Below are 23,121 nucleotides of genomic sequence, written 5' to 3'. Positions count from 1 at the left end.
GTCCTAAATAGGTTGCAAAAACCATGACTCCGACCCAATCTTTTCAAGGTCAGGTTAACTCGATAATAGGACTGTTTAGGTTCTAACCAAAATTGAAGAAAATAGCTAGAGCCGAGTCACCACACCATTCCTAGGTGCTGCCAACAATGATTGGTTCGACAGTCAAAGCTTTTAAAGGACACCACAAGTCAACTAGAGCAATGGGCGGTTTCTATTTTAGAATTTCAACAATTGCACATAAGGTTAAATATATATTAAAAAACCACCGCGCACCCTTGGCGTAATGGTTACTCCCCAAGTATAAGTACTTGTGGGGTGTAAAGGGTATGGGCCGAAGTTCAAGTCTCCAAGAAGAAGTTTCACACACATATACGCTTATATTAGACTAGAGTAGAGTTTCTATCTTGTATATAAAATATATATATATATATATTGCACAAACTCCTCCCTCTTTCGTCTTACACATTTGTCCTCCCTCTCGACTCTTTCATTTCTCCTTCCTCAAACTTTGGTCGCCACCTACTCAGCCCAAGTCATTGCACTCTCTATCCTCGTTTAGGTTGATTGAAAGGTGAGTCACAACTCAAAAGCATCTCAAAGGCTTGTGAGTTGTGACTCACATTTCACAGTATGACGTGTTCCTGTCAATTGAAGCATCTTGAAGGCTTTGAGATCTCAAATCTTGTTTGGGATTTTAAGACCATATTTGATTTTTTTCTCCTTGAGATCGAAATCTACTTCCTTTATCTCCCTTTAGCCATCGTTATTCGACAATCATACTAATGTAACCACTATTGGAGTAATCAAAATTTTGATTCCCCAATTTGGCGATGATTCGAGTTTTATAAGCATTGACCTCATCAGCGTGGCCCTAAAACCCCCCTTAAAACTAACACATGTCAAACCATGCATATGATTCGTATTTGTTTTCATATGCAAAAAAATAATAAATACATAAAAACATGATAATATTATCTTTATATTCTTTTGAATACAAATCAATAAAAACACTAAAATCAATATATATATATATATATATAAAAGTAGAGACCTCATGTGAGAAAGCATAAGGTTTTACAAAATGGCACATTTTTCTTTTAGGCTTTCATATCAACAAAAATTATATTTATGTCAATGTTAATTATATATAACTAGCCTCATCACACGCGCTCCGCACATGTGATGAGGCTCTTTAATTAAAAAAAAAAAGAGTGTGCTAATTTTTAGGAAAAAAATTTCTTTGGTAGTTTTTTTTTTTTGGTTGAATTTCAATTTTAACCCTCTTTTTTATTTTTTAAGAATAAGAATTATCTAATTAGACTATAGGTATTTTAGTCCCCACTCTCCTCTATGTGTGTGTGTGTGTGTGTTAGTCTAAGTCTTTCTAAAAAAAAAAAAAAAAAAGATTATGGGTATTTTTGACATTTTTTGAAATCATAACTAACTTTTTGAACCCTCTTAGAATATAGAGATATTAGTTCGTTAATTGAATATGTCCTTGGATTAAATGCACATATTAATTATTTATAGGTGTGCACACTATATATATTCTGTCACATGGCACTTTGCTACATTAATTTTTTTTTATTTAGCCTTCCATCTCACAATTTTTGCACCCTTCTCCAAAAAAAAAAAAAGAAAGAAAAAGAAATAGAATGTTAAGGTCATGTTAGTCTTATTTAAATTATCTTTGGTAAAAGATTGTTCCTCTTAAAGTCCAAACACATTAAACTCTTTTTTTAAAATGACTTTTTTTTTTTTTTTTTCAAGCTGTTTTTGAAAACATTGGATTGGATGCGGTCAACATACTTCACAATACAACCCCAAGTTGAGAACTAAAATTTTTTTAATAAGAACATTTTAATATTTCAAAATATACATAAACAATATAAAATATGCATGTTTCATGAAAATATGCGTAAATATCATATTAAAATTTTATTAGAATGATATTTTATTTAACCGACCACAATCATAATTTTTTTTTTTTTTTTTTTGAGAATCCATAATCATAATCTAATAACATAAACATGATATCATAAAAATTTTATGATATTTCCATAAGCCAACTAAACATTAATATGATAACATAAATATCTTATGCTAACTCTTTTTTTTTTTTTTAGAAACTCTTATGCTAACTCTAATGTATTTAATGTATTAAAGGGGGGGGGGGGGGGACTATGATTAAGCAAACGAACTTATTACACTGCACAATAAACATCAATATATGGAATAGATTAAAATACTTTTCTCATTATTTAAACTACAATATTCTTACATTGTTCTTTTATACTTTAATGGCTCTTTACTTTAAGTGAAAAAGTGTAATGGGCATGTGTGTGCAATTTTAAATTTTCACTTTTCAACAACGAATTCATTACTTCAACTAATTTCTATGACTATTATGCTATAGTCTAAATTCTTTGTACTAGATTAAAATAAAATAAAATTTTCTTTATCTCCTTAATTTTGTATTACTATAATATAATAAAAACCTTTTTATGTTACAGCGACATTATTTCATGTTATAATTTTAACTTTTTTTTTTTAGAAATTTTCATCTTAAGATATTTTGAACATTCTATATAATCTTTTTAGATGGCAATTTAAAGTAATATCTATGCCTCGTGTGGGTACGTTGTTAGTTTAAAAGTTAAATAATATATAAATCTTTCAAGTTCAAGTTTATATATTACAAAATTCTATGTAGTCCAAAATTCAAATGCCTTAAACTCTCAACCTTAAATTTTTTTTTTTTTTTTTGAAAATAAAGGAAATAGCAAAAAATGAAAGTGTGAAACATTTTCACACAGAATTAGTAGGGCAAGACAAGAAAAAAAAAAAAAAAAAAAAAACCCTTTGAAAGGACCAACCCGGGCGATCCACAGGTCGGGTTCGGGTTGCCCCTTTTCACAGGTCCAAAAACATCTTACCCGTACCCATATTTTTACTTCATGTTCGGACATTTCCAATTTTCGAGGTCAACGAAAGCGACCCAAACAAACACTGTGGAAGATAAGACTTCAAAAATACATGGCTGGATTGGGATTGCTTTTGTGGGCTAGAAGAACAGAAACTTAAAGAGGGAGAAAGCGATCATCAATGACCTTGCTTGCTTCTTCCATCACGTTGCCTTGCATTGCATTGCATACTCAAGAAAAACAATGAGCTGTGCAGGCCAACGTTTTATCTTAAACCCAGTCAGTCCTTCTGGGTTTCATTCATTAATCAATCAATCCAATAAAAAATCAACAACGTAGTCTTGACGTTTGTTTTTCACGCGCTTAAATATCTCATCATGAGTTGTTTAACTTAAGAGAGTTTCGTGTCAAGTTAGTTAATTAAAAATGGAGAATTATCGACACACCACTAATTAAAAATGAGCTCATTTTTACAACTGTTTAATGTGACTGACTGTGAGTGACGTAAAAAATATAACAGATTTACGTGATAGTGATGAATGATCTCGTTAAAAATTTTAATATAGAAACCAATAATATGTGGCCAATGAGTTTTGTCTTTCTGAGAATAATCCTCGTAACAACCTGTCCAAAATTGCCGCTTTAAAATTTTCGTCAACTTCTTGTGTAGTTTGATGTTTTGGACAAAGTACCAAACACATACTAGTTGAAAATCAGCTTTTGATGGACACGTATGACATACGTGTGTTGTTAGACATAACCAAGCAAGGGGGGTTTACGTGATTGAACGATGTTCAATTACTTATCATTATCATTATCATTATCACCATGACCATTTCATTTGCTATTCGTCAATATACTAGTTTATACAAATGCCAGTTGTGCACTTTGTGTTGTACTTGCTATAGCCTATTAAGCCCTTTCTTTTTTCTAATTACAGTATGGATAAACACATATATTAAAGAGTCTATCTAGTGTATGTGTGTTCTCCATTAGTTTAGACCAGTCTTATTAGGTATCTCTCTCTCTCTCTCTCTCTCTCTCTCTCTTTTTGTGGTTGTTTCAAGTTCTTTCATGATAATATTCGATGTATTTTTTGATGTTATGATGATGGGAATGGATGAGGTTTCTCTGGTTGTTATTATTTCTATAAGTATTATGATATATTTTTTTATCTTCTTTTCTTTTTTTTCTCTGATACAGTTTCTACATATATATTCTGTATTTATTTAGTCCCTCCATTTTCATTTGGCATAATTCTTCTGTGAAATGTCATGCTGTTTGTTGATTTTATATATTACAAATTAATTCATAATTTACCATAGCTAGCTAAATAACTTATATATTTGGATATTAGTCATATACAATTTGAATTAATGAGGAAAATATTGACACCTCTTCTTCTGCTTCTTAAAGCACAAAGAAAAGATGTATAACTTAACAATGATCATTCTGAATTTGGTAATCTTGATGGAGAACGAACTGGAGGATTTTATTGACTGTTTGATTAGAAGATGTCTCTCTCCATTTCACTATTTTTGTCATTATGTTGTGCAGATGTTTTGTCACATTATTATGCATCTAATTAATGATTCATTCAGCTGAACTGTCTTATCACTTATGCTCTATTACTGGAAATTTCTATTAGACAATTATGTCTTTCTTTGCCTAATTTGTGCCACTGCCAATATATGTGGTATGGAATGTAAAATAGCAAGGATCTGGTTTGAGTGCCACCTGAGCTTGCAGGCTTCATTGCTTGCTTGAGTTATCTGTTGTTTGCTTGTTTTGGGCCATTGCCTACTCTGAATTGCATAATAGTTCCAGCTGAAAGTGACAAAGATATGCTCTTACCATGTGTCTGATCGGTTTGTTATGTGTCTGATCCATTTGTTGGCATTATCTTGTCCAAGTGAAGGATATGTCTTGTGCCTTTCCTAGTCCCATTTATGTATTGGTCTCATGTGGAGTTGTTCCTCTAAAAACTCCAGATTTTTGTGGTTTGGGTGACTGGTCTTAGATGCTAAAATCGAGATGCATATATGTGCTTGAATATGAGATGTTACTGCATAGTATGTGCTTGAATACAAAATGTTCTGCAAGCATAAACATAAAAGCTCATAAACTCAAACTATGATACTGCTATTGCTCACTATGTAACTTTTTTCCATAGTGTTTTTAATGTCTTAATCTATCTGTTTTCAAACTTCAAAGTAATGTGATTGATTTACAACTTTTACAGAGTTGAAGAAGAACTGAGCTTATATTTGAAGGCCATGAATCTCCCCAGAAATACTTCAATAAGTCAAGGAGAAAATCTTAGAGAGGTTTTGCAAACACACTTGATTGGATCTTCTCCTGTTCATATTACATCGATTATGGATTCACAAGGCCTATATTCATTGAAGTGCAGCTCATCACCAGCTGTTCTCCCCCATTGCATACAACCAAAACCACCCAATTCCCTTACACAAATTCCCTCGCCAAAAAATAAGAAGCTATATGCAAAACATTTGTCTGATGAATCTGATAGCTCTTGTACCCAAAATCCTAAAAGCACATTTGCTCCATCTTCTATGTTCTGTTCTAGTTTGCATTTTTCATCTTCAACGAGCCCTGAGACTTCACGCTATCTTGGAAACGAACCTTTCCTACCAAATCCCCAGATCTACGACTGGTGCCCTCCTGCTGTTAATTCACCAAAGCCTTCATCGCTTTCGGGTGGAGGTGAAAATGGTAGATGTGGGAAAGAGACATCATTTGACTTGATGAAGGGATTCGAATACAATATTCCTGGACAATGTTCTGATGGTATTTTCTGGGGCGAGAATTATGCAAGTGACAGTTTAACATTATCACAGCAGTTGGAAGTACAAAATTTTTCTGAAGAGCTCAACATCGCTATAAATGATACCAGTGACAACCCTAGGCTTGATGTGAGTGCCACTTTGTTACATATTCGTACATAGTTTACACATATGAAGTACTTAAAATGCATTACCTGCTAAATCCTTCTCTCTCCCCCCCTCTATTTTCTTGATTACCGAGTAATTTTTGCTTTTGAATTTCCTCAAATAGAGCATAGAAAGAATGAGATCAAGTCACTTATCTCACTTTGGAACCTTGGTACTAGAAAATTCACTCAATCAAATAATCAAGCGTCATCTGGACTCCAAAGATCTTCTAAAGCAATGCAGGAAAGTTATAGTTATTTATTTAGTTATTTTTGTATAGGTTCCTTCAAAAGACAACTATCTAATGCTTTTTACCCCTTTTCTTGTACACATTTAATTATCTATAAACACATCCACAAAAATCATAAACATTGAAACCATGAATATGATAACTCTTTCCTATATAAACATCGTCATGTGATCTTGGTTCTCAAGGAAAACTATAGTTAATAACTCCTGTATGATTGAATTAAGCTGGTGTAATTCAGTGGCATTTCATGGTTTCCTTTATTAGGAGAATCAAAGTTCAAATCCCCCTCCCACCTTTATAAGTAGGGTTGTTTGTGTGAGTTCATAGTATTTCTTGTTGAATAATCTTATTCATTTTAATTAGGAAATATATGAATCCCCACAAATTTCACAAATAAAAGAATTTCCAGAGGCAACAGCGGCTCATAAGGCAAGAATAAGATGGACATCAGAGCTCCACGAGCATTTCTTAGATGCAGTCAACAAACTTGGTGGCCCTGAGAGTGAGCAAACCATCTTTAAATAATCAGGAAGATCTACATGATTATAATTTCTATGGCTCACAATTGTTGCTATATATTATAGATGCTACTCCAAAGAGCATATTGAAGCTCATGAATGTTGAAGGTTTAAACATCTACCATATCAAGAGCCACTTGCAGGTAACTTTTAGATACACAATGTGGCTTAAATCATACTGAAGCTTAAACATCTATTCCATATCAACTGACCTTTTTGAGGAATATGATCTGCAGAAATACCGACTTGCCAAGAATGTGCCAGAGTTGAAACATGGTAAAGATAATGTTGCAAAACAAAGTTCATTCTGGTTTTTTTATACATGTTTTTCTTCATCTAGCTTTAAGTTTTATCTTCCTTCCAAAAATCCCACTCTCTCACTTCTTCAAGCCCTCAGATTGAACTGTTTTTTTTCTCATCCAAATGCAACATTAAGAGGCAGCTCCTAGTCATTCCGATTCTCATTTTGATTTTCTCAATGTTGGCATGTCTTGCCTTTCTTTTCTTCAGATTTATTCAGTCAAATGTATTTTTAGTTTCCCAAAATTTGAAGACAATATGTTTTTCAAATGTTGTACAAATATGTTCTGTAAAAAAAGTAAACTTAGGGCTAATTAAAAATTGACTCTTAAAAGTTCGCTGGTGGATTTTATTTTAGACCACTTGCCAGAATGAAAAGTATGCACTGATATTGAATTGATTCTATTCTAAAGGCCCTTTAGATTATTGTGAAATTGAATAGTGACATCTGACATGCTTTAACTTTGTGCTGTTAAGATGGAGAGACTTCCAGCTTTGAACAAAAGAAGTCAGCTTCAACCAACAATGATAATGAAGAATGTATAACAAGGTCAAATTCTGTGGTCTCTTTTTTTATTTTCCCTTTTTCCTTTTGTATAGAATTACTCTCTTAACTTCAACTTGCTTTTTGTAGCAGAAACAACTCAATTACAGAGGCTTTGCGTATGCAACTTGAAGTTCAAAAGCAGCTCCATGAACAGCTCAAGGTGTACTAAATATATACATATATTCATGTCAAGCTAATTGCTAGACTAGTATTGATTTTTTATTTTTTAATACTTTTTTTGGACTTGAACCTTTCTTTTTAACTTTTATTGGTTTGTAATGATATGTGTATATAATTATTTTGGTTTGAGTAGGTACAAAAGTCTCTTCAACTACTCATAGAGCAGCATGGAGAGTACTTGAAAAAACTTTTGGAAGAGCAAGAGAAAGTTGGGGCTCCCTTAATTCCTGCCAGTGCCTCCCCGCCAAGACCAGCAGAGTCTAAAACTGACAGTTCTTCGTCTTCACTGTCAAAGCATAAACCCTCTGATTCCGATTCTATTGAATCTGAACAGTTAAGTGGTCAAAAGCGGCCTCGGCAATAAAAGGCCAAAAAGGCTTCATCAACACCATAGTTGATAGTAGTGCAGAAAAATAAAAGTTAACCACTTCAACCAGTAGGGTTGGAGGGTCTTTTCATGTATATATATTATGTACAAATTGTACCAAAATTATTATTAAAAAGTTATTTAGATAAGCAGAGATGAGAAGGAAAAGAGAATGTATGAAATTTATTTCCTTCAATTGAGATTCTCGATCGATTTAAGTGAAAGTTGTAAAATTGATTGACTGCTCTGTAAAAGACTGCTCTCTTTATAGAACAATAGAATACTTCTCTTTTTCTTTTTTTCACCCCTAATGATAACAAGAATTACAAGTACAAGAAAGAGAGAATTCCTTGAAATGCTTCTCAGCTGTCCGCTTTAAGTAACATCATGTGAACACTCAGAACATAATATAGTAAATATACTTCCTTTCCGCACCATAACAAAACAGATAGAAAATGAAAAAGTACATACAAAGAGGACTGATCCAGAGTAAAACCCCAAAATTAAGCAAAAGTTAGGACAGTGCTCTTAAATTTGATGGCAATTTCAAACATGGAAACACCTTATACTTAAAACATAACTCCAAACGTACTGAAAGCATCTATTTCTCACCACTTTTTCTCTTGAGTGATCCACTTAAAGCAGCCTTAGCTTTTGACCACTCTTTCAGAGAAGCAGCACTTCTCATAAAAGAACAAGTTTCACCAATTACAACATTCCTAGTAGATGTTAGCTTTGGTGCCGAATCATGTTTTCTCTCAAATATTGGAGCAGGGGCCTCATTATTACCCGCAACAGTCTGCTGATGTTTCTCTGGAGTACTCCTAACGTCCTTTCCAGTTATCAAAATAGTAGATCCATTTCCAGGCAATTCACTATTATCGTCTTTCCTTAAATCACTGTGCTCGCCGTTGGTGGAATCAACAATGTCCATGCTATTGGGCTTTGCTTGCACTTGCTTTCCATAAGAAATACCAGGCAAAAGTTGTTCAAGGCTAAATGAACTATTGTTATTCTCACTAATCAATTGTGTCCAAGAGGATTTCTGGAGCCAAGCAGCACCCCTGCCAGAATTAGTTGAAGCTGCACTAGGTTTGGCAGGCTGAGTTTCTGTGACCTCTTTAATTGTTTCACTTGAATGACTTTCCAAGTGATCTCCATGCCTTACTAAGTTGTCGTTTTTGCTGACAGTGGAGTCAGGCACAGATGAACCATCAAATTTTGGTTGATGTTCCTTGCTAGAGGCAATGCCTGGCAATATATGTGAGACGCTGAATGAAGTGTTACTCTTATCACCAACAAGAGCTCTCCATGAAGACTTCTGCAACCAAGAAACAACTGGAGCTGAATGTTGGATACCAGATTCTGGTTCAGCCAATTGAGCTCCCAATACAGTTGACTCATCTGAATGAGTTTTTAACTTCCCCTTGCCTCTAGTGATAGCAGAGAGTGATCCATTTTCATCACTTTCTTGATTAAGTGACTTCCTCTTCTTGTTAGGAGGGACGGTATTCCTTTTCTGCTCTTTGAGAGCATTCTGACTTTGCCCATCGTTGGAAGTTTGCTTGTCACTGAATTCCAAGTTCTGGGAGTCGTCCTCTTTAATTGTTTCACTTGAATGGCTTTCCAAGTGATCTCCATGCCTTACTAGGTTGTCGTTTTTGCTGACAGTGGAGTCAGGCACAAATGAACCATCAAATTTTGGTTGTTGTTCCTTGCTAGAGGCAATGCCTGGCAAGATATGTGAGACGCTGAATGAAGTGTTGCTCTTATCACCAACAAGAGCTCTCCATGAAGACTTCTGAGACCAAGAAACAACTGGAGCTGATTGTTGGATACCAGATTCTGGTTCAACCAGTTGAGCTCCCAATACAGCTGATTCATCTGAATGGGTTTTTAACTTCCCCTTGCCTCTAGTGATAGCAGAGAGAGATCCATTTTCATCACTTTCTTGATTGAGTGATTTCCTCTTCTTGTTAGGAGGTATGGTATTCCTTTTCTGCTCTTTGAGTGCATTCTGATTTTGCCCATCCTTGGAAGTTTTCTTGCCACTGAAGTCCTGGGAGTCCAATATAGATAGAGAAATTCAGGCCAGAAAGGCAGAAAGTATAGGGGATCATCAGTATAAGTAAAACGGAAAAAACAATTATACTCTACAAATTGAACCTTAAAATTCTACCTGATTTTCAGAAATTTGCTCCTTTTCCTGGACACCTAACAAATCCATCCTATTGCTTTTCCTTTTCACCACATTAATTATGAGATTATCTTCATCCGTTTCAGAGTCTACTTCATTCTCATCAAATTGCAAGCCAGAAATCAATTTGGCAGAATTATCTCTTTCCTTGGCCTGTCCATTTCCACTATGTGCAGCATCCGATACCTTTTCCCTTTCGAAGAGCTTGTTCATCACTGAATTCATTATGTTAATCTCTTCCTCATTCATGCCCCCACTTTGTGCTTCTAGATCATTAGTTTGTTTTTCTTTTGCAGGGTGAGGATCAATAGAATGCTCTTCACAATCACAGAAATGAATTGGGAGTGGAGGAACCTCAACATTTCGGAAACTGTACTTGTGTTTGCCACTTCCACTTAATGGCAATACTTTCACCTGCACAACAGATTCATACATAACCATGCAAAGGCACAGTTTCAAGCAACAGTGCATTCAAATGCTTGATCCCAGTTGTTTTGATGCAGTGATGTTGAGTGCAAATGAGAATTGACAATATATAGAAACATAAAATTTTATATACGCTAAGAGAAAATGAGACACATCAACTTTGTGCAAATGAAAATAAAAACATACATATCAGACCCATATTCACCTTTCTTAAGCTGGGAAAGTATATCCGAAGTTGCTTTGTTTCTGAATTCAGGTCTTTCTTAGGCTTGTTGGAAGACGTTATGTCTTCATTCACATCAAAATCGTCACTAGGTGCCCAACTTGCAAGTTCAACTTGTTCTGCCCACTCTCGTTTCAAACGGACAAGATAATGTTCTTTAGCCTTCTCAAGCTTCAACCTCCCTCCCTTCCAGACACACCCATTATACTGTGTAGTTGCATAGAGTGGATCAGTGTAGGCAATAAAATCCAGCACATGTTAAAAAGAAAAGGAAAAGAGAAGTTCCAGCTTCTCGTGATGCACCTGTACAGGTCTGAACCTGTGACCTCATCCTTCTCCCCTTGTTTTTGGAGGAAGAGAGACCATTTGGTCCTATTATCATTGGCAAGAGATAATAAACCTAACCAAGGAGCTTGGTTAGAGCTATAAGGGTATGCAGTAGAAGCTTAGTTGTGTACATAATACTGTTTTCTCAAAGAGAACTCAGAAGGGGCATATAGATATTGTACACCAAGATGACACATCATAGCAGGTAACTAAATACACAACTTGATATCATTAATGTCCATGTAGCAGGTGCTAGAGCCCTGCTTTACTCAGATATTTTACCATTACCTCTCACTGAAGGAATTTGATTATTATGTTGCTACAGCATAGCACATTGTAATTCCAAGTTTTGCAACAACATTGTTATTTTATTTTCTGCACCATTGGATACAATATCTATTACACTATATGTACACTGGAGAAACAAAGAATAGTGTTGACAATCCACAACAGGGAGTGCCACAGGACTGTGGTAAGTTAATGCTTTTGTTATTCTTTTGTTCTTAGAGCCATTGACTCTCTTCAACTTGTTCCATTTTCCATATTATGCACCCAAAATTTGCAATTGAATGGTTCACCCTAAAACAACATTTATCTGTCACCAGTTAAACTATTTCCGAGAGCAATTGTGCACAAAAAAATCTGACTTATGGGATCTAAGCTCTGATACAGACATGGTTCAAAGAGCCATTGAGCTCTAGCTCAATTGGCACCTTCTCTCATTCTAAGTTCTAACTAATCTGTTGAGGATCCATACCCGATCCCTAAATTTTGGGATTAAGACTTGTTGTTGCCGTTGTTGTTAATGGGTTGGAGACACAATGTTCTATACTTGTATCTACACATTACAAAATGGCTTAGTCTTAATCATACATACTCAACAAATCAAACCCTACAAAATCCCACATGAGGGAAGCATGGCTATATAATGTACAAGTCTAAAAGTTGGTCTTGTATTTGCAATGAATTCAACTAAACAACATAAGCAAATTCCTATTCTAAACTAAATCGTGAGTTTGAGTTAACTCAATTAGTAAAGTCTCTTATCGTCAAACAAGAGACTAAAGTTCAAACTTGCTTACATCAAAAATTAATTGGTGTCGAGTAAGTAATAATAAAGAGGAAGGAAAAGGATTGATAGTGTGTTTTTTTTCTTCTTACAGTGCTGAAGAGCTTGGAAAGGGACTTAGGAGAAGAAGGGGAGAAATCGACATAGGCAAAGCTGCGAGATTTGGTCCTGACAATATCAAGTCTCTCAACAACTCCCAATGACCCAAACATCCTCTGCAAATCTTCAGCACTCACGCTCTCTCCCAATCCTCCCACGAATATCCTCATCTGACTCGCTTTTCCTGCTTCCTCATCCTCCATTTTCTTTGACAAGGATGCTCTTTCATCCATGCCTTTTCCTTTACTCACTCACACAGCCAGAAACCTTCAAAACCCAGAAATCAACGAAGACCACGAAGAACCAGAAGAACCAAACCCATCAACGAAGATGTTATGTTATTTTGGAAAAAAAAAAAACCCAGTCTTAGACGACGTCGTTTCTCCTCAGAATAAATGACACTTTCTTTTTTAACCAAATTGCCACCTTGCTAACCCAAAATGGAGTTCTTATTCGGAGAGGGCATACGGGGGGCATTGGCTATATGTGCTTCTCCTCAGTCCTCTCTCACAATTTGGGGGTATTTTTTTCTTTTATTAGGGGTGGTCCAATTATATTAGGTATTTTGAGTATATAAATCCTCACACTTATACGAGGGTGGACCTCATCTCATGTGAGTGAGAGAATGCATACATTTGAAACACTTTATATTTTCTCCAAGTTTACACTTCCTAGCTTTAACCATCTAACTCGATCTACTAAGTCCTAAAATTCAACCCAACCTAGCAGGTTGAGTTAGATTAGGTTGATTTTAGCATATTAGTAAGTTGCCTGCACACTCCTAAAAGATAATTATCATAGTGCGAAGGCCCAATTTTTTAAAAAAAAAAAAAAAAATTTGAGAGTAACACTTGCACTATGTTTTTTGTTTGGCAAATTTTTTTATAGCATTTAGCATTTTTCTTTTTGGCTCACCTTTAAAAATAATAATAATAAAACTTGTCTTTAGCTTTTTGCCACATGTAACATAAAAAATAAATAATAAATAAAAACTACTAAATATTAGTATATTTTTTTATAAACATTATACAAATAAGCTATCAAAAATTATAGGGTTCTCAAATCGATACTTGCAGTGTTGTAAACTTTTTGATATTTTTTTGAGATCCAACATAAAAAGTTTTTTTTTTTTTAACCATCATGTGTAATTTTTTAATAATAAAAAATTATCATATGACTTAAATATAGATAAAAATAATAATAATAACGAATAGTTGATAGAAGCGTCAATAACATTCATTTTTAATTTTTAATTTTTTTTTTTTGTTGTTGAGAAACTTCACTTTTAAAACTTTATTAACCAGTAGCAATCACTTGTTAAAACTTCATTTTTTTGAGATTAATATAAAAAAGCCCGTTTGGAAACATGGATTTCCAAATCCAAATCCCCGTTTGGGCCAACAAATAAATAAAGAAATAGATTTGGATTTGGGGATTTGAAATCAGGGGGAAACAGGGCAACAAGAGCAGCGAAGAAGAATTCAACTACACAACTTTTCGATACTCTTAACAGGTACTTCCGGCCTCTCTCTCATTTTCGTGTCCCTGTCTTTTGAGTTTCAATCTCTCTATTTCTCTATGCTTTTCAATTTTCAGATTCGTTTTCTTTACTTATATATCTATTTTTTCTGAAACAATTTTCTCTGATTCAAATTCAATGCAACTGTGAGCTTCCAGTGTAGTATAGCTATGTCTATAAGCTTAGGTTCTTGTTATTTTGGGGGTTATTTACAAGACTTTGTTAAGCACATCAAATTTAGCTCTTTCATTTTTGGAGTTGTAAGTTTTTTTTTTTTGGGGGGGTTTTGTGTATTCATTTTGGTTTTGCATTGGATTATATGAATTGGGTTTCTTTATTATTGCTTAGTTCATGGTATGTGTTAAGTTTTGGAGTTAACTCTTTCTTTTAGGGGTTGTTGAATTTGGTACATGAAGTCCAAAAACAACATAAGTAGACATGTTAATTAAGGAAATAACAAAGATTATAACTTTGGATACAATAGAATGGCAAACAAGAATACGTGTGGCCGACCCTAAATAATCTATTAAGGTACCATATTCAACCCAAAAAAATTTGGGACTAAGTTTTAGTTGTTGGATTTTCCTGCTGTCTGTTTTTTTTTTTTTTTTTTTTTTTTTTTTAAGAGAGGAAAAGAACTGTTGCGTTTTTTTTTTTTTTTTTTTTTTTTTTTTTTTAAGAGAGGAAAAGAACTGTTGCGTTAGATTTCCTGTTGTTTGGCTTCTTAGAAAAAATGGAGGAAATGAATTGTTGTATTGGAAAACCTTTAATTCAAAAATTCATGCTGGTTTAACTTTCTTTCTTTTTTTTCTTTTTTTTTTTGTGGAAATCTTTGACAGTTGAATTTATATTTATCATGAGCTTGTTTGATGTTCAGGGTTTGGTTTTGAAGAGCTTCTAATGGCAACAGCTACGTACCCGCCACCACCACCGTATTACAGACTATACAAAGATTACTTACAAAACCCAAAGTCAGCTCCTGAGCCTCCCCCTCCTATTGAAGGGACTTATGTTTGTTTTGGAAGCAACTACACTGTGAGAATTCCCCCCTTCTTTTTTTTTTTTTATTCTCTCTTGCAAAATACATGTGAATATCCTAGTTTCGATTTTTAGGTGTAATGTTTAGTCAGAGTTTTTATGTGAAAGTTAATTGTGCTGAACTATTGTTTCTATTTAATAATTTGAAGAATGTATCACCTGTTTGTTCACAAGTAACAATACAAAGTGAAGAGGATTTCCTGAAAATGCGTAAATGGGGAAGGTGGTTTTAATATCTTTAGTTTGTAGGTCTTAAGCCCAAAGCTTGGATTTTATGAAATCATTGAGCTTATATTATGATTGAATTATTAGGCTTCTATCATTATTCTATTTTTCCATGATAATTTTTCCAATGTTTTGTATAGACTGATGATGTGCTTCCAACCTTGGAAGAACAAGGAGTGCGCCAGCTATACCCAAAGGGACCAAATATCGGTATGAATCTGTGGCACATTTACTAAATCTTTTGCAACTACTACTTAAAATTAAAAAAAAATGGTCATTTCCCTCTATTTGATCATTTATGAAGTTCTTCTTTCTTTGATAATAAGAGTTTTTTTTCCTTTTTTATTCCCAAATAAATTGTTCAGGTTACTAGTAGAATTAATTTTTTCCTCTTCTCTCTTCCTTGCTTCTTGAATGTTGAGTCATTCATTATTTTTCAGATTACTGATAAAAAGTGTAGCAAGCACCATCAGGAGGGGGCTCTTTCCCTCCTGTTTTTTAAACTAGTTTGGACACTAGTGATGAATGATTTTTTTTTTCTTAATCTGGATATTTCCATACACGTAAGATCTTATGGGTTTTCTGATTGTTAATCTCTCTAGCACATTGTCTACCATTGCAGCCTTTTGAAACTTCTGCAAAGATGAAGGAAATTGATTCAAAGTAATTGGTTTCCATATTGTTAATCTCATCTCAATTCTGATTTGAAAGGAAAATTCTCATACTATCATAAAGTGAGATTACAATGACTAGGCTATTTATACACTAAGGAGTTGGTTATGCTAACAACTCCAGAACAAACTATGCTGGCACTTACAACTACCAATAATTATCTACATGTCCATAATTATTAACACGTTTAAAAGAAAGTACAAGTAATTCTGCACATGGAATGCTTGGCCATGACCCCATTGCCATGTGAAATGCCCTACATCAGAGAGAGAGAGAGAGAGAGAGAGAGAGAGAGAGAGTTGATTATCTGTTTGCCCACGTATTTCATCAAATTATGATACAATTGGTAGGGAAAATAAACAGTTGGTAGTGCACAGAGAGAGAGAGAGAGAGAGAGAGTTGATTATCTGTTTGCCCATGTATTTCATCAAATTATGATACAATTGGTAGGGAAAATAAACAGTTGGTAGTGCACAGAGAGAGAGAGAGAGAGAGAGTTGATTATCTGTTTGCCCACGTATTTCATCAAATTATGATACAATTGGTAGGGAAAATAAACAGTTGGTAGTGCACTCTGTAACCTACCCCCCGGTCCCCCTCTCTCTTTTTGTGGTTAAGTGCTACTGTACTCTGAATGTTTTTTCCTTCTTCTGTTTTTCCCCCCAAGAATTTTTTGCTACCAGATTTTTTGAAGTGGCTGTCTGTTATTATTTGTGTAGATTTTAATAAGGAACTGAGGTTCCTTAATAGAGACTTGCAGCTGCATATTTTGGAGCTTGCTGATGTTCTTGTTGAGAGACCATCGCAGTATGCAAGGAGAGTGGAGGAAATATCCCTTATATTTAAAAACTTACACCACCTTCTCAATTCATTGCGTCCCCATCAGGTAAAATCATTCTAGATTATTTGTGATCATTTCTTTTGGATGGTTTTCAAGAATCTACTTCATCATATATTGTCCTTTTCCTTATAGGCTCGAGCAACGTTAATTCACATTCTAGAACTCCAAATACAACGCCGTAAACAAGCTGTGGAGGATATAAAGAGGTATGACCTTAGAAAGTGTGTGTAATTTTGTCTTCCTTTTGAACTTATAAAAAAAAAATTATCTTCCTTTTGAGCATTTTATATGAGAAATTTCTTTTGTACTTGATTTCTTGTAAGATCATTGGAAGGGTATCGTAATTTTACCTGCTGAATGTATAGCTTTTAGTTCCAAAAAAAATTGAAATTTAATCCTTTGATTGTTATTGTGTGTGTGTGAGAGAGTGATAATTACAATTGAGCTTTTAAGTGAGAAAATTGCTTTTGCATTTTGTCCCTTTTAAGATTGCTGGATGGATGACTTCATTTTACATGCTGAATTAATAGCATTTAGATATTTAAAAATAGAAATAAATTAATAATAATCCTTTGTGTGTGTCTGTTGAACCAGGGAGAGTGATGTCGAAAATTTAAGCCCAAAGGCCCATTACTCTGTTTTTCAATCCATTTGCTATCTCAATCATTTATTTCTCTTAAGTTATGCTTTGTTATTATTATGTCTATAGTATTTTTAAAGCTTTTGTGAATAGAACGTGACCTTTAAATGAAGTTAAATGCTTAGGATTTGATTGTTATATGCAAGTTGAATGGATAGGATTATAGGGTTACTAAACTCTTATAAATATCACCTCATTTGAGTCATTGTAGGCAGTCTTTTCTTATATACTATATAAAATTTTAGATTTGAATATTTCTTGAGCTGTTTTATATCCTAGCAACCGATATTTGATTGTTCCAACTTCATTCCTATTATCTTTTTCTTTGATTTAATCTTGTTTATTATTGGTTTTATTTTATTTTTTTAAATAACCCTTCTTCTACCCTTGAACTAAGTTTTCTTAAACCCTTCTACCCTAGAACTAATTTATCACCATCTCCAGTGGTATTAGAGCAAGCATCCTAGATCTAAGCCATAATATTTATATCTGAATTAAAGGTTACAACTTTAACCTATGGTTGATCATGGTGGAGATCGTGGGGTTAGAGGAAATCTAGACCAACAGACAGAGAAGCAGGAGCCCTTAAAGGAATTACGTAAGTTGACCACGAATGTTAGGACATACCAAAAGTTGCTCTACGACTGCTTTTCATGCCAACCTCTAGTAGTTCATTCCTGGACTTGGTTCAACTCAATTACAATTTATGTGTTGGCATGAGATGGAGGAATAATGATGTTGATGTGTTTTTGTTTTTTTCCTCTCATCTTAATAAAAGCTGTTCTTGTAGGCTGGTGTAGTGTTGTAATTGTGCTAGGAAATATCATTAATCTTGTATGTGGAACTCTGGAAGCACAAGAAAATTGATAGTTGAAATCAGCTTGTCTTTGTCCTCAGCACGGCATTTACTGATAGTTTTGTCTTTCTTTGCCTTAAAAGGCAGCTTATGATATATAGGCCAATTATCTATGAATTACAGCTGACATTGCATGCTGACTTTAGGGTCTGAGTGACACACTTGGTTCTATCTCAGATGGTACCTCCTCCCCTTGTAAGAACATGGTAGAGGGTGAGGTTGTAGGTTTAAGACCCATTGGGTGTGTAGCCATAAACTTCCAAGGAGGGAATTTGAATTTATTCTTCTTGAAATTGTTAGAATAAACAAAGTTGATTGGTAATATATGCCTCTTCTTGTTTTTCTTTATACCATAAGGTAGGAACCTTCATCTTAAGCATTATAAGTTTTCTTCTCAACATTTGCATTATATGTAATGAAGCTGTAATGTCCTAGGGCAGTGAACATGTAGTCACTATGATAGCTCCAAAATGCTTATTAAATTGACCTTACTGTTTGTTTAATTGCTTGTTCAGGAGAAGAGAAGAAGCTCGGAAACTTCTCAAGGAGTCAATTGCAACCTTGGACGGAAACTAGTGCATGAATTGGATAATTTTTTATGAAATGATAGCTGCATTTACTGCTATTTAGTTCTACTCAGCGCATCTTCTTTTTTCTCACACTCCTGGAAATCTGACTTGAATATATCTGTTGTGTCACATATGACTGTTAGGGTTTAATTTTAAGTATGCCAACTGAGTAATTACTAAAATTCTAACAACAGGATCTTGAGCACAAGAAGCCTATTAGAGAATTATGAAGAAAGCTGAATGAATACTTGTGGATCTAAAATCTGCTATTGTAGAAATATATGAATGGCCAACTTTCCTCAAAACCAATTGGGGGGACCCATTATGTGGCGATTTATAAGATCATCTATATATTTGGATGGAGAGAAACAACAAAGCTTACAAATAGACTCTAGTGCAAGAGCTTTTGCTGATGTTTTTGTCGGCCCCGACACCCCCCCCCCCCCTCCCCCCACCCTTCCTTTTTCTTTTTATTATTACCGGTTTCAACAGTTCAATTATGAATTTATTATGTATGTCTGGGATTAAGTGGCCCCCGTATGACTATAATCTACAGAGGAGAAAAAAAAATTACATTTATATATTGTCCCCCGAGATGCTATTTGCTTGTACTACCAGATCCTTCACTATGGTCTGTCTTTTATCTCCAGCACATTCTACGTGATCTGAGATTGCATGTGCATTCTGCATACCATGAAGCAGAATCTTCGATTTTCCCATAGCCAATTGACTAGCCATTATCTTGTACATATTTATTCTCTTTGATTTCCATTTTCTCGGATGCATTCCTTAGTTCTCCTGACCCGTAACTAGGGTAGTCCGCAGATATTGGGAATGTTTTTACTGGGCTGTAAACTACATCTTTAGAAGAAGGCCATAGCTCATCAAGTCATCATCATTACAAGGCCAACAATCGGGTAATCATTGCTGCATGATCACAACCATGCAATTCTATCTAATTTTTTGACCGGTTTCACTTTTAGTTTTAAGATATGTTACGAACTCCAAAAAAAGGGATAACAACAATTCTAAAATTGAAAAAGAAATAGGCTATAAGCAATCAAACAAATTTCCTAACGCTACTTCCACTTATGGAAGAAAAAAGAAGCGAAGCTCAAATTTTGCTAAATCAGTTCCTAAATTTTAAATCCCTCCTATAGAGGAGCCTTCGGCTCTCTCTGGGCCTAAACATTCACATCCTATATTGTCTGACTTAAAGGGAACATAAAAGCACTCGTGTAAACGAACTAATTGTTAAGCCATCAATACTCTTACGATGCAATAACTTAATAATCATCAAGCATGTTCTAACATGAAAATATGCGGGACCTCAGTTACTGCAAAATAAGTACCATTACTCAGTGTCTTCTAGCCTTGCTTTGTAGATCAGTCACCAATGGAATTGAAAAGGCATTTTAATAGTAAAAAGAAGTCCATTATCACAAATATGATATCCTATCTTTAGCCTCTCATCAGCTCCAAGATTTAAAGTGAAGAGAAAACAAAGAACAGTAACTTGTCACAGTCAACTATATTTATCAAGGGAATTCGTTATTCACATTATCAGAAATGTCAAGTGATTGTTCTGCCTTTTCACCAGCCATTTGCTTTTGAATAGAATGCACATCAGAAATTCCAGAAATGTTACTGAAGAGCAAAAACAAAACCACATTTTGAGAACATACAGCAAAGGCAATTGATGGGCTAATAAGTTAACAATGACATTCTAACATGTTTCCTTTTCCTCCACAAGCCTATGGGTGATGCCCTTTGCAATGAAATCAGTTGCAGTCCACAAAAGGCCTATTGCAGCCAAGCTTATCTTCATCTGTATTTTTTTTAGCTCTGTAGTCTCTAGTCACATCTACACATCTAAAATATTCAAACAAAAATATTGGCATGACCAACAGCTTTGTAACAATATTACTCACAATTCTCCATGTTGTACTGAGACCATAAATTAAATAAGCCCTTGCACACAGATAGACCTGTTCATTTTGCTATCCTGTATGAGTTTAGGGCAGGTCTCAGCCTATATTCAGGCTGAATTGTGAAGACCTGCACCTGGCCTGCTCAGGAGATAGAACCTAATGTTTCAGCCCTATCATACTCAATGGAGCCCAACCTAGGCTTCTTATTTATTCTTTCAAGGCTTAAGCCTATACAAAGGGAGAAAATACAAAGTGTTTCGGATGCATGCATCCGAAACACCTTATACCACCTCATACTGAGAGATCCCCTTAGACTACTTGGCTTCCTTTTTTGCCAAAAAATAAAAATAAAAAATTGCTCAACATGATTCATTTTGGAGGATAAAAGGGTGTTTGGTATATGCACTTAAAAACATGTGCTTTGTTGCTTGAAAACATGTGTGGAAATATGTGTGAATGAAAAAGTGTCTAGAAATACATATAATGTTGTTTAAAAAATGAACATATGTATTTGAATGGGTATACCAAACGAGGAGTTTCCATAGTTTCATTTTTGGAGAGAAAATTTCAAGGTTGCAACCTCCACTCAATATTTAAATACCAATACGCTATTGCATTATTGTAATAACCCTTCAAGCACTATAAAAAAAAAAATAATGGGAAACAACTACTTCTCATATGCCATGTGCATAACATAAAAATCTATACAAATTAAATTTTCATTTTTCTCATTTTCTTTTCAGCCAAATATAAGGAAATTTACATCAATTTTCGTCCTTCAACTAATTTCTTCTCTATCCTATCACTTTTGAATCATTGCTATTCTTTCTATCCTTCCAGTTTTTCTTACCTCCCACTTTTTATCATCTATCCTCCCTACCAAATGCTCTTTCTATCCTCTCCCTAGCAAATGAGGTTAGGCTTTCTCTACTTATCTAGCTCCTTGAGCAACTTTGCTATTCCCTCTGGCAATGGAGCTGGTGTCAGTTGCACTAGATCGATTTCCTCATCATTGCTAATCCAGCCATGGTAAGGTCGCCTCCTTCGGGTAGGACGAATATCTGGTAGTGGTGATTGGTTCGCATGTGGAGGTGACTGAGCAAAACTTTTCCCAATTGTTGCAGCACCACCAGAACTTGCTGCTAGTGGTGGTGGGAGATAACGCATACTATTTGAAATATGTGGATGTGGCTGGGCAAGATTTTTCCCAAGAGTTTCAGCACCACCAGAATTTGCTTCCAGTGGCCGTGGGAGATAGCGCATACCATCTGCAAAATGTGGAGGTGATTGGGCAAGACTGTTCCCAAGAGTTTCAGCCCCACCAGAATTTGCTGCCGGTGGCCATGGGAGATAACGCATACCATCTGCAATGCGTGGATGTGACTGGCCAAGACTGTTCTCAAGATTTTCAGCCCCACCAGATCTTGCTGCTGGTGGCCGTGGGAGATAATGCATACTATCTGCAATATGTGGAGGTGATTGGCCAAGACTGTTCCCAAGAGTTTCAGCACCACCAGAACTTGCTGGAGGTGCTGGTGGTGGTGGGAGATAAATCAAACCATCTGCAATATGTGGAGGTGACCGGGCAAGACTATTCCCAAAAGTTTCAGAACCACCAGAACTTGCTGCCGGTGGTGGTGGGAGATAACGCATACCATCCGCAATAGGTGGAGGTGACTGGGCAAGACTGTTCCCAAGAGCTTCAGCACCACCAGAACTTGCTGCCGGTGTTGGTGGGAGATAACGCATACCATCTGCAATATAAGAGCATACATAACATGATTAAAGTAGCAGAGAAGTTCTCCTGCAATTTATTTATGGATCAACCAAACATAAACCTTTTGGTTAAATGTTCTTGAATTTATATGTTGATTGTTAGAAAAAGAAAGCAATTGAGTAAAATATTATTTCATAAGCTGTAAATGAATAAAAGCTGATTACGAGATTCATGTGCAGTGTTTGGAGCCTCATTAGGCTGTGAGGCTGAGTCCAAAACCTGGTTAGTTAGCAACATAGCATCTGTGGCCCCTGAGTTGGAGCAAGTAGGTATGGATGCCCCAACAGCTGAAGATTCTCTATCATCTGCATCTCCCGGATTATGTTGAGGAGAATCATCCTTCAAGAATAATTGGGAAATGAAATTAATATTATTTTTATTAATTTGATTAGTAATATTGTGAAGGTTCAAACTAGCTTCATGACTACATTGCACAATTAATTCCTCTCGTGCAAGGTATAAACTAGCAAGAGCCAAACTGTAGCTAATTATAAGATAAATACTATGTAGAAGTGCCAATGAACTCTAGCTCAAATTACACTTCCACTTCCCATAATATTGAGATGGCGAATGAGATTTTCAGTTCAAGACTCACTATATGACTGTAGATATTACCAACAAATATATTATTATCACAGAAGTTCAACTAATGAACCACAAAATTGGGGGGGG

General features: G+C 35.1%; 4 protein-coding genes across 4 annotated transcripts; 2 read left to right on the top strand and 2 right to left on the bottom strand.

Moving 5' to 3' along the window:
• The first annotated feature begins 3,768 nt into the window (after positions 1-3,768).
• LOC111996976 (myb family transcription factor PHL6) lies at positions 3,769-8,338 on the top strand. The gene is made up of 8 exons (XM_024029014.2): positions 3,769-3,939; positions 5,167-5,860; positions 6,492-6,630; positions 6,713-6,789; positions 6,883-6,922; positions 7,424-7,496; positions 7,584-7,653; positions 7,807-8,338. The coding sequence occupies exons 2-8, from the start codon at positions 5,201-5,203 to the stop codon at positions 8,035-8,037; spliced, it is 1,290 nt and encodes a 429-aa protein (XP_023884782.1). The 5' UTR covers positions 3,769-3,939; positions 5,167-5,200; the 3' UTR covers positions 8,038-8,338.
• A 182-nt stretch (positions 8,339-8,520) lies between these two features.
• LOC111996975 (protein REPRESSOR OF SILENCING 3) lies at positions 8,521-12,894 on the bottom strand. The gene is made up of 4 exons (XM_024029013.2): positions 12,375-12,894; positions 10,869-11,093; positions 10,220-10,651; positions 8,521-10,099 (listed from the first exon to the last, which is right to left on the bottom strand). The coding sequence occupies exons 1-4, from the start codon at positions 12,612-12,614 to the stop codon at positions 8,642-8,644; spliced, it is 2,355 nt and encodes a 784-aa protein (XP_023884781.1). The 5' UTR covers positions 12,615-12,894; the 3' UTR covers positions 8,521-8,641.
• An 835-nt stretch (positions 12,895-13,729) lies between these two features.
• LOC111996974 (mediator of RNA polymerase II transcription subunit 7a) lies at positions 13,730-19,046 on the top strand. Its single transcript, XM_024029011.2, has 6 exons — positions 13,730-13,894; positions 14,778-14,935; positions 15,304-15,373; positions 16,555-16,721; positions 16,809-16,882; positions 18,688-19,046. Exons 2-6 carry the CDS (start codon positions 14,801-14,803, stop codon positions 18,746-18,748), a joined length of 507 nt encoding a protein of 168 aa, XP_023884779.1. The 5' UTR covers positions 13,730-13,894; positions 14,778-14,800; the 3' UTR covers positions 18,749-19,046.
• A 2,280-nt stretch (positions 19,047-21,326) lies between these two features.
• LOC136065858 (formin-like protein 5) lies at positions 21,327-22,933 on the bottom strand (the record flags this gene model as incomplete). The annotated part of the gene is made up of 2 exons (XM_065769626.1): positions 21,327-22,426; positions 22,614-22,933. Coding segments are annotated over 2 exons (1,147 nt in total), but the record flags the coding sequence as incomplete, so codon positions are not given.
• Between the last annotated feature and the right edge of the window lie 188 nt (positions 22,934-23,121).

This window comes from Quercus suber, unplaced genomic scaffold (assembly GCF_002906115.3).
Source record: "Quercus suber isolate HL8 unplaced genomic scaffold, Cork oak 2.0 scaffold_1233, whole genome shotgun sequence".
NCBI lineage: Eukaryota > Viridiplantae > Streptophyta > Magnoliopsida > Fagales > Fagaceae > Quercus > Quercus suber.
This window is presented reverse-complemented; position numbering and strand designations above follow the sequence as displayed.